Source organism: Elephantulus edwardii, unplaced genomic scaffold (genome assembly GCF_000299155.1).
Source record: "Elephantulus edwardii isolate Elephantulus edwardi_28Jun2011 unplaced genomic scaffold, EleEdw1.0 scaffold00015, whole genome shotgun sequence".
NCBI lineage: Eukaryota > Metazoa > Chordata > Mammalia > Macroscelidea > Macroscelididae > Elephantulus > Elephantulus edwardii.
This window is the reverse complement of record NW_006399765.1, coordinates 11209063-11223985: the sequence shown is the minus strand read 5'-3', so window position 1 is coordinate 11223985 and position 14923 is coordinate 11209063. Positions and strand designations below refer to the sequence as shown.

General features: G+C 40.2%; 1 protein-coding gene across 1 annotated transcript in view; it reads right to left on the bottom strand.

Moving 5' to 3' along the window:
• Positions 1 to 14709, bottom strand: part of BPI (bactericidal/permeability-increasing protein) — a 39359-nt gene extending 24650 nt beyond the window's left edge. Inside the window, exons 1-4 of the mRNA XM_006881521.1 lie at positions 14613 to 14709; positions 8300 to 8414; positions 3712 to 3840; positions 583 to 744 (exon numbers count right to left, since the gene is read on the bottom strand). Coding sequence (XP_006881583.1) covers positions 583 to 744; positions 3712 to 3840; positions 8300 to 8414; positions 14613 to 14688 — 482 coding nt within the window. The 5' untranslated portion in view covers positions 14689 to 14709. The remainder of the gene's footprint in view (positions 1 to 582; positions 745 to 3711; positions 3841 to 8299; positions 8415 to 14612) is intronic.
• Between the last annotated feature and the right edge of the window lie 214 nt (positions 14710 to 14923).

The following is a 14923-nucleotide window of genomic DNA, read 5'->3' as shown; positions in this document are numbered from 1 at the left end:
AGTCTCCAATAAATTCTTAGTAGTCACTTCTATTTCCTAAGTACTTTGTAAAAGCCTGGTGAGTAGCTTACTATTGTAAGGGGCCGTCAAGTTGACTTTTTGACTCATAGTAACTCAATGTGACAGAACAGAACCGCCATGTAGAGCTTTCTAGGCTGTGATGTTCACAGGAGCAGATTGCTTGGTCTTTGGAGCCACTGGATGGGTTCGAACCACCAAACTTTTAGCTGGTAATTGAGCTCCTAACCATTGTACCACCAGGATTCCTTCAGTTCATAGCAGTCTTAGCTATATATTGGAGAGATGGAGGAATGACTTCAAGTCTGTGGTAAGGATTTTATAATTTTGTGCATATCAAGTACTTAGCCCAGAGCCTGGGGCATAGGAAGTGTTCAGGGCGTTCTGCTGAATTAATTTGAACAAGTTACACCCAGAGGTAGGGACCGTGTAGGAAGCTTATTGGTGCACCACCTGCTGCTTCCTGCACCTGTGTCTTTACTCTGCTTAGACTTGCTGAAGACAGGGAGGATAGAACAGTCGTCCTCAAGGGCCCTCCCCCTTGCCGGCCATGGAAGATCGTACCCCAGTCTGCTGCCCGAGATGTCCACATGCACGCTGTTGATGTTACTCTTGCAGCTGGAGCAGCCAATGGTGGCGTGTCCTGAAGTGGGGTCGCTGCCCAGCTTCAGATCAGCTGAGACAGAGATGCCCTCTATTCTCAGGGCAAAGTTACCACTAGCTTTGCTGGAGGAAAACAAAGAGAAATGATTGACATCAAGTACTTTACTCTTTATCATCCTCTACTTCCATCCACACTTCACACCAAGGCCAGAGAGTAAATTCGGCTCTCATCTCTACTCCAGGTGAGGAAGTAAAGCTCAGAGAGGGAAGGCTGTTTACCCAAAGTCACACAGCAGCTAAGAATTCCAACCTGAAATCTGAGCCCTGCTCTTAACCACTGCCTTTAGCCTGTTGCTATGTAACTTTGGATATGTTTCTTAACCTTTCTGATCTTTAGTTTTCTCACCACGACCCTGGCCCTGCAGTGGGACACCAAGTTTTGCCACTAAAATGCTGGGTGACTTGGGGCCAATTTCTTAAATGAGTGAATTAATACATATCCTAGTTAAAGGCATTAATAACTCTTTACTCAGGGATGAAGAGAGGATTGGATAAGACGGTGACCATCAATCTAATTTTGTCAATTTTTCTATCATATAATAAATATAGAGATGTGTTTGTATTTTGTCTAAGTAAATGATAATTAGTAAAATGATAGATTGATAGACGTATAAGAGCCTGCTTAAATATTAAGCAATTTTGTGAGACAAATTCAGTAATTCTTATACGTGAGGGAATATCCTTCCATCCTTTAAGATTTCCAATGAAGAAGAAGTTGCTAGAATAACTGGTCAGCCTGAGTCATCTTGTAAGCGGGTAGGGTGTCTATTGTGAATGCCTAGTATTTATAGATTATTTATAGATTCAGAGTGGGAGGTCAGATTATTTGCATGCATATAAATTCCATAATTCATCACTGGTGGAGTGTATGTCCTTTACTCTTGAGTTTGACCACATGACTTGCTTTCACCAATATCAATATCAGTAGAAGTGACCATGGGTCATTTCTGAGCCTAGGCCTTAAAAGATATCCTTATGTTTCTGCAAACTCTTTTTTCACATCTCTCTGATCACAAGGGAAGAACATGTCCTGGATAGCTTAGTGGTCCAGGGAGAAGGATGAGATGCACGTGAAATTCTATGTGAGCCCAAGTCATCTAGCTGAGCTCCAACCAACACACAGATTATGTGTCTCTGAAGAGCAGAAAATGGTACATGGAGGCACAGGGCTGTGAGTGTCTTTCTGAAAATGCCAGAAGGAATAAGAATAGCACAGCCCCTCATGGCCCTAGAGCAGAAAGCAGATCAAGAGCCCATAGCCCAGCCCCATGGTACCTCTAGAACCACACCAACAGAAAGAAGTTCATTTATTCATTGCTGACTCACAGACTCACAATTATGGTACTGAGAATGGGATTTATTAGGGAAGTAAGCTGGATAATGGGAGATGCAAAGATTATCTCCCACAAGTTCAGGTGTTAGCCCATCAGTTCCAAGGTGCAATTCCTCAATTTGTCCAGGCTCTGGTTTTAGTTCAGCCATCAAATCCAAATTATCCAGCATGGTTTGTCTCAGAGCAGTTATAAATCAGCCTTTCCTTCAATTATCCGGCAACAACAGCAAAACCCTTTAACCGAGGTCTTTATCTCAGGACTCCTCTGCTTACATCTTGCCACCGCTTCTCCATAGCAATGCTACAGTCTCTCCACCACCATCACCAGGGTTTCACCATCAAGGTCTTGCTCTCAACAGTCTTGTTCCAGTCTCCCTCAAGTCTTGCTGCTCAGTGCAGAAAGCACTTTTTCTCTTATTCTAGTCCTTCAGCTTTTGGTGATTTGCAAGACCATGTGCCTACATTTAAGGTAGCTGGAGACCAGAGGGGCTAACTGTAATGCCTAAATAAAGAAGCCAACTTTTAGGCTAACACTACAATGTGTAGGTGAGTATATAGAATTGATGTTTTAGGATGCTGAATTTAGGATGATTTCTTATAGAGCAATAGACAGCTGTTGTTGTGAATCATGGAGTTGATTCCAACTCATAGTAACCGTCTAACACACAGCAGAACTGTCCATCGCATTTTCTAGCCTATAGTCTTTACGAGAGCAGACTGTGCGTTTGAGTCACCGACCATTCAGTTAGCAGCTGATGCTTCATTACCACACCACCAGGGCTCCTTAGCTTACTGATAAATCAAATGCATTACTGTCAAGTCGATTATCATTCATAGTGACTTTCCATTGGGTTTCCAGAGCTGTAAATCTTTGTCAAAGAAGACTGCTTTACTGTTCTCCTTTAGAGTAGCTGGTGGATTAAAATAATTTACCTACTGTTTGTTGTTTTGTTGTTGTGTACCCTTGAGTTGGAACTGACCCATATTTGACTCTCTGGTGGGTTTTCAGAGGCAGTTAATCACATGGGAGGAGATTACCCATCCTTCTTCCACAGAGCAGCTGGTGGATTTGAATTGTGTGCCTTCAGGATTACAGTGCAGTTTCTTGTCACTAGTCAAATAGAGTTCCCTGTTACTCACCTATTGTTTAGTAACCCAATATATAATACTACTATGGTCCTTTAGATTGCTGATAAAAAGGACTAATTAAAGATCTTTCAGAGGGCTCTGATAGTGTAGTCCATAGGAAGTAGTGCTGCTAATCCAAAGACTGGGCCTCTCAAGAGGTTCGAATCCACCAGAAGGTCCAAGGGACAGATAATCTTCTCTCATTTGATTTGCAGCCTTGGAAACCTGTTTGAGGGTCACCTGTGAGCTGGTTTCAACTTGATGGCAATGAATTGAGTTTATCTGAGTTGTTTGTATTCCATCCAAAGTTACACGCTCTCATTCAATCTTGCTAGAGTGTTGTGCTGAGGTGTCGGGAAAATCTTGCTAGAGTCTTGTGCTGAGGTGTCGGGAAAATCAAAGATTATAGAACTCTTTTCACGTGAAATATTCTCTAATTCCCTCAAGACCCCTATAGGAAAAAGTAGTAAGGAGGAAAGCAAAATTTAGGTATTTTTAGGATCTTGGCTTTAGTCCTCCCAAGAACTCACCCATATATATGCCCAACAATCCTGAGTAGGAAAACTCACATGAAATCTTTTTTTGCCTTCCATTTGCCACTCATCTTGACATTGGCATTGCTGATGGAGAGTTTAAGGCCCACACCGGGCACCAGTCTTATCTGGGAACTGGGCAGCTGGAACGTGTTGATAACCATGCTGTGAAGGAGATACTCTTAGTTAGGCTCCTGAATGACCATGTGAAGACAATTCCGTTAATGCAGGCTCTTTTCCCCACCCCCATCCCTGGATCTCCATCTCACCCATCCCACGAAAACCCAGGAGCTAGGAGGGTGGCCTTAACATAGTCACTATAGTGCATTTTCCAATGATGCTTTACATTAGGCTAATCTGCTGTAAAAGATTGTTTCAGAGTGTTAAAAAGGAAAGATGTCACTTTGAGGGCTAAAGTACATTTGAACCAAACTGTATATAGTATTTAAGTTCTGTTACATGCATGCAAAGCTGGACAAATAAAAAGGAAGAAGATTTAATATTGGGGAAGAATATTAAATATGTCCTGGAGCACTAGAAAAATGAACAAATCTGTCTTGGAAGAAGTACATCAGAAGGCTTCTTAGAAATGCAAGTTGCAACACTGTGAATTTGTTATCAGGAGAGACCAGTCCCTGGTGGAGAGTCAGTGGAAAGACAAAGACCCTCAACAAGCTGAACTGACACAGTATCTGCAACAATGGGTTCAGACATGGCAGTGGGTGTGAGCATGGCGCTGTACTTGGCAAAGGTTTGTTCTATTGTGTATAGGGTCGCCTTGAGTCAGGACTGATTCAAAGACACTCAACAACAACGACAAGACTTGTAATCTATGATCATGAAATGTCTTTCCATTTTTGTGGGTTGTTATGTGTCGTTGAGTTGCTTGTGACTTATAGTGACCCTATGTACAACAGTCCTAAACTCTGCTCTGTCCTGTGCCAATCGCACTGTCTCTGACACACCCATCCCAATTATCCCAGTCACTGAATCAACCCACCTCATGGGGGGTCTTCCCCTCCTGCGCTGTCCCTCCACCCTACCAAGTACAATGTCCTTCTCCAAGGACCTTTCCCTCCTTGCAATATGTCCAAAGTATGTTAGACGGAGCCTCAGAATCCTTGCCTCCAAGGAGCCACCCGGTTTAACCCTTTCCAGGATGAATCTGTTTGTTTTCCTAGCAGTCCATGGTATCCTCAATACTCTTCTCCAGCACCACAGCTCAAAGGCATCAATTCTCCTTCTATCCTCCTTAGTCATTGTTCAACTCTCTGATGCATAACAAGTGATTGCAAAGACCACGGTCTGTATCAGACGCACCTTGGTCTCCAAAGAGACACAATTGCTCTTCAGTACTTTGGAGAGGTCCCTAACAGCAGACTTTCCCGGGGCAATATGTCTTCTAATTTCCTGGCTGCTGGTGCCGAGAGTGTTGACCATGGAGCCAAGCAAACTGAAGCTATGAACAATCTCAATCTCTTCACCATTCATCCTGATGCTGCCAATTGGTCCAGTGGTGAGAATCTTTGTCTTCTTGACATTGAGCCTCAATCTATATTGGAGGCTGCAGTCCTTGAACCCTCTGCAGCAAGCACTTCAGGTCCTCCTCTTGGAGTAGTGCTTTATCATTTTCCATATCAGTCTTTTATAACCTTAGGTTTGTTTCTATGTATTTATAAACCTTAGCTTCATTCCTAAGTATTTTATCAATTTGAAGCTATGGCAAAATTGTATTGTTTTCTTGATTTCTTTGGTAGATAGTTTGTTAGTAATATAGAGGAATCCAGCTGGTTTTGTGTGTTGATCTTATATCCTGCATGTTGCTAAATTCTTCTATTAATCCCAGCAGTTTTCTAGTAAAAGCTTCAAGATCTTCTAGGTATAAGATCATGTTATCTGCTAATAGAGAGGGTTTTATTGCTTCCCTTTAGATATCGTTTATTTTCCTTTCATGTCTTATTGCTCTGGCGAGGGCTGCTAGTACAGTATAAAATGAAAGGTCCTGACAATGAGTAGTCTTGTCTCATTTCTGTTCTCAAAGTGAGAGCTCTCAGCATTTTTCCTGATGAGTGTAATACTGGTTGTTGGTTTTACTCTTGGTTGAAAAGTTTTCCTTCTATTCCCATTTTGCTGAGAATTTTTAATGAGAAAAGGTGTTGAATTTTATTGAATGTCTCTTCTGTGGCAATTTATATGATCATATGAATCATTCCTTTTGTTTTATTATGTGGTGGACTATACCAATGGCCTTACTAATGCTCAATCACCTTTTTTGTTTTTACATGAATCACACTTGATCATGGTGGGGTATTTTTTGTTTATTATTTTTAAAAATAAATTGCTGAAGTTAGTTAACTACAATTTTGTTAAAAAGTTTTGCATCTTAAGTTCTTAAGGGATATGCGTCTGCTTGCTTTTTTTTTTTTAATGTCTTTTCCTGGGTTAGGTATCAGAGTTATACTGGCTTCATAGAAAGACTTCTCTTGCGTTCCTTCCTCTTTGATGTTATTTGTATTTTAGTGCTTCATATTTTCTTCTTTTGAAAATTATGATTTTTTTGTTTTCATTTGTATTTGGCTGCTTTCTTATGATAAGCTTTTCTGCTTTTCTCTTATTTTCTTGTGAATGTTTTTTCTTAGCGATTATCAAAATTGGTACATTATATTATACAATTACATTGCATAACTTACAACTACAACATTTACCATATGGACAACAGTTAACATAAAATCGTAACATAATAAATTTATTCCTGATATGCTCCTTCTTCCGTTTCTATTACTGTCTCCATTAACACATATATTTTATAATATATACACAACCTCTATTTGATAAGTTTATTTTGTACTTATTTTCCACAAATGTGACAATGTATTGTTTGTGGGGTCTAGTTACTGAGTTCATGACATATTTTGGTCCTTACTTATGATTGCATGTGTTATTGTATTTTTTTAGAGATTTCTTTATCCCTTATTATTTATTTATTACCTCCATGAATACTTATGAATAGTTATTTAATTCTCTTGCTTTCTCGTTTGGCACACCTCTTTAGTCTGGCAGTTGCAAATTCCCAGAGCTTCTGTTTGTTGGAACATGTCTTGATTTCTTCTTTGTTTTTGAATGGCAACTTTGCTAGCTAAGGAAATCTTGGTTGGCAGTTTTTTCCATTTGGTATTTTGTATATATTACTCTATTGCTTTTCTGGCCTACAGAGTTTCTGGGGAGAAATCTACTCTGATTCTCATGAAAGCTCTTAGGTATGCTAGGCTACATTTTTTTCTTATTGCTTTCAGAATTCTATCCTTGTCTTTAGCTTTCAAGAATTTTATTAGAACAGAGTATAGTTGTACTTTTTGTGTTTCTCCTCTTTGGAGTGTGTGTAGTTTCCAGAATTTTAAGGCTGGTTTTCTGTTCAGGTCCTAGAAATTCTTTCTGATCATCTCCTGGGAAATGAATTTGATGCCTTTACCATTGTTATGAAGCTCTGGTGGCCTAGTGATAAAGAAATTGCAGGCACATAGTTTGAATCCACCAGCTGCTCCACAGGAGAAAGACAGACAATCTCCTCCCGTGGGATTTACTGACATTGAAAACTAACTAGAAAGCTGTGAGTTGGTTCCAACTTGACTGCACACAACACCACCATTGTCAATGTGCTCTGGGGTTCCAATAATTATAAAGTTTAAATTCAAATGCATTGTCACAAAGGAGGTTCTGTCTCAAAGCAACCTTCCTTTGGGCTTCCAAGCCTATAAATCTTAATGGGAGGAAACTGCCCATTCTTCTCCTGTGAAGACACTGGCAGATTCAAATTGCTGGCAAATGTGGTATTTTAGTTAGCAGCATAATTTGCTACAGACTACAACATCAGAAAGCCATTATAATGTTAGAATTCTTAATGGAATCCTTTAGTTCCTTTGGGATTTGTTTACTTTTGTTATTCTCGTTTCTTTTGAGACTGGATAAGTTCAGTTATTTTTATCTTCTACTTCTTTTATTCCATTTTCTGTTTGACTCTGATGTTGAGGGTTTTTCTAGCTTTTCTTTTTCAGTGGTTTTATTTTCAGTTCCAGTAATTCTCTCTGTCTAGTTTTAGTGTCTTCATTTAGTCTTTCATTTTATCCCTCCACTGTTGCATGATTTCTGCTTCCGCGACACACTTTGTGCTGTTTGTTTTCTTTGTGCATAGTTAGCACCACAGTCTAAAAATTATCAATTCTTTCCATTAGTCTGATCTCTATGAGAGAAATTTTCTTCTCTTCATGTTTTGCTTTGGCTTGGTCATTCTTCTCTTAGGGTTTTCTATGCTTGATACGTTCTGTTGATGTAGGCATTTTTTTTCCACTTTAAATTTTATATTCTATTTTTGTGGGGCTTGTTTTGGGTTTTTTTTTTTCAGATTAGGTAGAGAGGTGACTCAATGGCCAAGTTTCTAGCTGCCAGTCAAGCCCACACCCACCAGCTACTCCACAGGGGAATGACATAGATCCTCACAGCCCTGGGAACCATCAACCTTCTTGGTTAGTAGGCAAGCATGTTAACCATGACATCACTTAAAGACCCCTGGTAGCCCCAGAATGCGACAAGTTCTGCATATTGAGGGTTTAACGTTCAAAAGTCTCACCTGTAAAAACTGTAATATCCCTTTCCTAAATGCTTGATCTTAAAGCTTCCTGAAAAATCAGGAATCTTGATCTTCTCCAGTTCCTTCTGAAGAATGGCCATTCCTTCCTGGCAGGCTAAGAGGAGAAGGCAGAGTGGAAAGAGTCAGAAAGCAACAATGAACCTGGACAGGTGGGTTAGGGGCAGCTCTGGGCTCTTGGCTTTTGTTCATAGCAGAGACATTCAGGGCCCTGCCTTTGAGATAGGAATGGAGGAGTCTAATAAAATAGATTCCCCTAAAAAAAATAAATAAAATAGAGATCCTCTTACACTTTCTGTAAAGGGCCATACAGTTAAATATTTTAAGCTTTATAAGACAGTATGACTCTCTATATATTGAAGCTCAACATCAAGAAAACAAAGACTCTCTACCATCTCACCCCAGTCACAATTGCAAAATTTAACAGAATAGCAAGCAACAAATAGTGATGAGGTTGTGGAGAAACTTGAACCCTTATTCACTGTTGGTGGGAGTGTAAAATGGTGCAGCCACTGTGGAAGGCAGTATGGCTCTTTCTCAAAAAGTTGCAAATAGAGATACCATTTGACCCAGCAATTCCACTTACTGGGAATATACCCCAAAGAGACCATAACTTACATCCAAGCAGATATATGCACACCATGTTTATTGTGGCTTTGTTCACAATAGCAAGGAATTGGAAACAACCTAAGTGCCCATCAACAAACAAATGGCTAGAGAAGCTGTGATATATTCACACAATGGAATACTATGCTGCATTGAAAAACAAGGAACTCATGCAATATTATTCAAAATGGGTGACCTTGGAGGACATTATGCTGAGTGAAGTATCTCAGTCACAAAATGACAAATACAGCATGTTGCCACTGTTGTAAAACAGGACTGACCTTGAGGTTGGGGAGAGACTGAGAAAGGTGGATTCAATAATGTATACTGTGTTGAAACAGATGAGGGAGAAAATGGTTTAAAAGGGATATGTGATTAGGTATTTTTGTCATGACAGGAGTCTAGAGCGAAGGCTACATGGTGGAGTGGGCCTGGGGGAGAGTTTGTAAAACAATGAAATAATTTTGCTTTTATTTTTCCAAGAAGTTAGTATACTAGGGGGGAGGGTTGGGAAGGGAGAAAAGTACAACAATGAATGAATGGAGATTAAAAAAAAGAAAAAGAAAAGAAAACAAAGACTCTCAGCACTGGGCCGATAGGCAGCATTATGATAGACGGTGAAGAGACTGAGATTGTTAACAACTTTAGTTTGCTTGGCTTCACAATCAACACTCTTGGTACCAGCAGCCAGGAAATCAAGACATGAATTGCATTGAGAAAGTTGGCTGTCAGGGACCTCTCCAGAGTACTAAAGAGCAATGACATCAGGGTGAAGACTAAGGTGCACCATAGTCTTTGCAATTGCTTTCTATGCATCAGAGAGTTGAATAATGACTAGGGATGCTAGAAAGAGAATTGATGCCTTTGAGCTGTGGTGCTGGAGAAGAGCTGTTGACTATACCATGGACTGCTAGGAAAACAAACAGGTTTGTCCTAGAGAGGATGAAACCAGTCTGCTCCTTGAAGGCAAGGACTCTGAGGCTCCGTCTGACATACTATGGACATTTCACAAGAAGGGACTTGTCCTTGTGGAGAGACATCATGCTTCGAGGTAGAGGGATGGAGAAAGAGAGGGAGACCATTGATGAGATGGATTGGTACAGTGACTGAGATAATGAGGGTTGGTGTATCAGAGACAATAAAGTTGGCACAGGATAGAGCAGGTTTCAGGGCTGTTGTACATAGGGTTACTATGAGTTGCAAGTGACTTGACAGCAAATATCAACATGACTAAATCCTAGTCCAACATTCTGCTCCAACTATTCAACGTTGCTGTTGTGGTACAAAAGCAGCCATAGACAACACATAAAGGCATGAGCATGTCTCTGTGCCAATAAAACTTTATTCATGGACATTGAATTTTTAATTTCATGTCATTTCTAAGGGTTGTGAAAGAAATTTTTCTTTTTATTTTTCTCTTAACCATTTAGAAATAGAAACTATCTTAGTCCAAGATGGTAGCTTAGTCAAATGGCTTGTGACACACTTCTTGTAACAAAGACATAAGAAAACAAGCGAGTTATAAACAGGAGACAATTTTGAAACCCTGAGCATTAAAAGCAAGGCTGAGCGTTATATGCGGAATCATCAAGAGCAGTAATTTATGTGTTACCAGAATTCTAGAATAGGAAGAAACAACAACAATAAAAGCACAGAAAAGTTTGTTCATGATTTGTTGGCAGAAAACTTCCCTAATACTATGAAAGGCAAGAGGATACTCATTCAAGAAGCTTAATGAACACCAAATGGGATAAACTCCAAAAGTAACCAAACTTTCTAAAACCAAAAGCAAAGAGAAAAAAAAATCCTGGGAAAAACAAGATATTATTTACAGAGGAAACCAGTAATACTGCTCTCTGACTTCTTGGAACAAGCCATGCAGGGAACACCACTATTGTATGGTATATATGATAAAGCTCTGAAAGGGAGGGAAAATGCTAAGAAAAATAATTATGCCCAGCAAAATTATCCTTGAAATATAACAGGAAAGTGAAATCATTTCTAGGCAGTCAGACGTGAAGGAACTTTGTGAAAATGAGAGAAATTTAAAAACAATGCTAAAGAAAGTATGCTTCACACCAACAATGTCAGATTAACAACTTGAGATTAAATCACATGACAACATTATCTGGAACTCACTAAAGAATTTTCAACATTTTAAAAAACCCCACAAGACTGAAAATAGGAACCCAATGATGCCAATCTGTCATTGAAGGCAACTACAAAACAAAAAGAGGGAATCAATGGTGCTGTTACAAAACTTCCAGCAGACAGAAAGTCAACTCAATATTGGGATAGAACAGAATTTTTTAAACTTAAGAAGAAAATGATAGAGTCACTACAAAGAAAATGGATAAACTTTCTAACCAAAATAAAACAAGAAGAAAATAATAAGACTCTGTAAACATAACAGTAACAGAGGAGATGAAAAGAAAACAAAAGTGCCCCAAATCATAAAGATTATAGGAGACAAAGTAGGGCCACGCTTACAAGATGTAGCTCATGGTATAAAAAAGCTGACAAATACAACCAGAAATGCACAACTGGGAGAGGATAAAATTGATGAATGAGACCTTCTAAAGATTAAATCATTTTTGCACAGAATAATGTGAAGCACAATGTATACAAACTTGAAAGCAAACCAATTAAACAAATAATGTAAAATAGGATGTATATAATTGAACGAATGAAACACAAAGTAAAATGAAAGATTGTATAAAACACAATGTATATGAACGAAACATAATGTAAAGGAATTATTATATGGAATCCAATAAAAATCTGTATTTTTTTTAAAGAGAAAGTATTTTCCAACAGAGTAAAAAGAAAACCTACTGATTGAGAAAATAACATTTTGTAATACCTTCTCAGACAAGGATCTCATAGCAGAAGTTTCCAGAATCTTACAGGGCCTCCACAAGAAAGATTCATAGCCCAATTACAAAATGGGCAAAAGACATGGAAAGAGCTTTCATTTTTCACGGAGATTGAAAGGGAAATTGTCAAGTTTATTTGGCGAGGAAAGAGACCACAAATAAGCAAAGCAGTTCTGAAAAACAAAACTGAAGTGGGAAGCAGAGCACTCCCTGACCTCAAAACCTGCTACACAGTGGTAGTGACCAAAAGAGCATGGTGCTAGCAATGAATCAATGGAAATCCAAAATCTCTGTAAATGTTCATTAAAATTATTAAAATAAAAAAATTCCAAAAATAAAAAAAGAGCATAGTGCTGGTACAATGTCAAGTATAAAACCCAGTGAAACAGTATTGAGAACCCAGAAATAGACCCAGCTATCTATGGTAAACTGATATTCAGCAAAGAAATAAAACCTATCAACTGGGGAAATTACAACCTCTTCAACAAATGGTGCTGGCAAAACTGGACTGCTACCTGCAGAAAGCTGAAACAGGATCCACATCTCACACGACACACAAAAATCACCTCACAGTGGATCAGAGACTTGGGAGTAAAGCCCCAAACCATAAAGTTCATCAGAGACAAAATGAGATCAAGCTTAGACAGCCTAGTCTATGGTAAACACAGACTGCAGAAATGTACAATCTGGAGAAGATAAAATTGATGAATGGGACCTTTTAAAGATTAAATCCCTGAATGCATCAAATTTTTTTTCAACAGAGTGAAAAGAAACCTACCGACTAGGAAAAAATATTTGGCAATAGTATTTCAGGCAAGGGTCTCATACCAAAAGTTTATAGAATCCTACAGGGCCTCCACAAAAGACTGATAATTACAAAATGGACAAAAGATATGGAAAGACTTTTCAGAGAGGAAGATATTCGAATGGCCAATAGACACATGAAGAAATGCTCAAAATCACTGGCAATAAGAGAGATGCAAATAAAAACCATAATGAGATGCTATCTCACTCCAAGTAGTAGTGGCAAACTTTAAAAGGACAGCATGCAGGAGCAATGATTTTGTAAATCACTACCTAAGTTTGGAAAGACTGGAGAGCATTATGCTAAGTGAAATAACTCAATCCTATAAGGACAAATACTGTGTAAGATCATTATTGCAGAAATAGAAAGATAACCAGTAATATATGTATAAAGATCTAAGGCAGGGAGAGTGGGAGCAGAGAGGTGAGGATAGGTGGAGGTTGGGTATAGGGTTGCTCAATTTGATGGGTGGAGGGTGGGGTGGAAAACAGAAATGGGAAAGATCCTGTGTGAAAAACAATGTATATAAACTTTGTAAGCAAACCAGTATAAAATAAAAATTTATTTAATAAAAAGAAACAAAAAGAAAAATTAACTCAGCATAAAAAATTATCATGCCAGATTTGGCCTGTGAGCTGTCATCTATCACACTCTATCTAAAATATCACACCTCAAACATCTAGTTAGGCATCTGACATGTGCTTGGTAAAGATCAGTTTCATGTCCATCTCTGTGCCCTCAGAGACTCTCCCATGTACTCTAGTTTTTGCTCTTCTCTCTGTAGGACCTTTGCACACACTATTTCTATTGCTAATGAAACCCTTTCTCCTATCTTTACCTGACCAACTCCTAGTCAGTTCAATCATCAATTTCCCAGGGAATCTCCTGACCCAGCAGACTAGAGTTCATCTCCTGGTTATCAATCTTGTGACATGGTGAGCTCTCCTTCAGGATCCCACTTATATATGGACCCATTTATTCATGGACCCTTTCAGTAACACCTTTATCTCCTATTAGATGACAGATCCTCTGTTTATCAGGACCATCAATAGAGGTCTTCCTCAGGTGCCCTGCCAAAGCTCCTGGGAGGGACTTAGAGGTCTTCAAGAAGCGTCTTTCCACTCAGACTCAGCATCTTTCTACTCTCAGCTCTCCTCCCCGCCCTCCCCTTGACTTAAAGTCTAAGAAACTGGAAGGAAACTTTGGGGCTCCCACAGATGCCCATATCTGCTCTGATTTACCTCTCCATGCCAAAGTGTCTGGGGTGCTCTTCCTGAGAAAATGGGGGACAGGGGAAGGACACAACCTTCTCCAGTTTCATCACTTGTCTCTCATGTATACATTTGCTATAGTAAGCGATTGAAACCTTGACTTTCCTTTTGGCTCCTGTCAGAACTGACTAGCAGGATACCTGGTGGCTGAGCTCAGATGCCTGACAAGTCAGGACTCTGTGTGTGTGTGTGTGTGTGTGTGTGTGTGTACACAAGCGCACACATGTGTAGGTCAGTACACTGCAACAGAGGTGGTTTCATGCCTCTCTCTCCTTTGCCTGGACCAGGACACCCTCCCTAGGTAATATGCACAGAGTGATTGGCTGGTCTCTACACTGTGGGAAACATCCAACAGACGTCCCACCAGACACTCCTCCCACCTGCCATGGGTCCTGAGCCCAGGCTGAGCCAGACAGACATCTAGAAGCAGTGACAGGCTTGCAGAGCAGTTTTGGAAGGAAGAGAAGGGTCTAGGAGGCCACATAGGAGGGTCTGACAGCAGCATGGAGGACATAGGAGACCCTCAAGGACCTAGCTCTGGGCTTGGAGTCTACCAGACCTCCAAGCCCAGCCCTGTCACTTCCCAGCAATTTTTCTGTTAAACATGAGGGTGAGAGGGCCTACCTTTGCCGTGCAGTGAGCATGTCGTGCACTGGACTCAAAAGGCAGGCACACAGTAGGTGCTCAATAAATGCATCTCAGGAGTAGGAGGGGAGAGAAGAAAGACATCCACTTACCAAAGTCAAGGCCCTTCTGGGTGATCCTGACCACGAAGCCGGGGTTGGTGGCCGCTGCCGTAGTTGTGCCCACCATGGCCAGCACCAGGAGGGCTGTCCACCTGGTCATGTTGCCGTCCTACAGAGCTGCCAAAGCCTTGGGCGCTTGGAAAGGAAGCGAACCGGGACCTATAAATGAGCCAGCTGAGGAAACACAAGTCAGATGAAAACAGAAAGAAGGAAGGAACTGGGGTGGGGACTTGGGGTTGAAGTTCCTCATTATAGTGGGGCCACGGCTTCAGAGGCAATGACGTGTGTGCAGTTGAGACTCC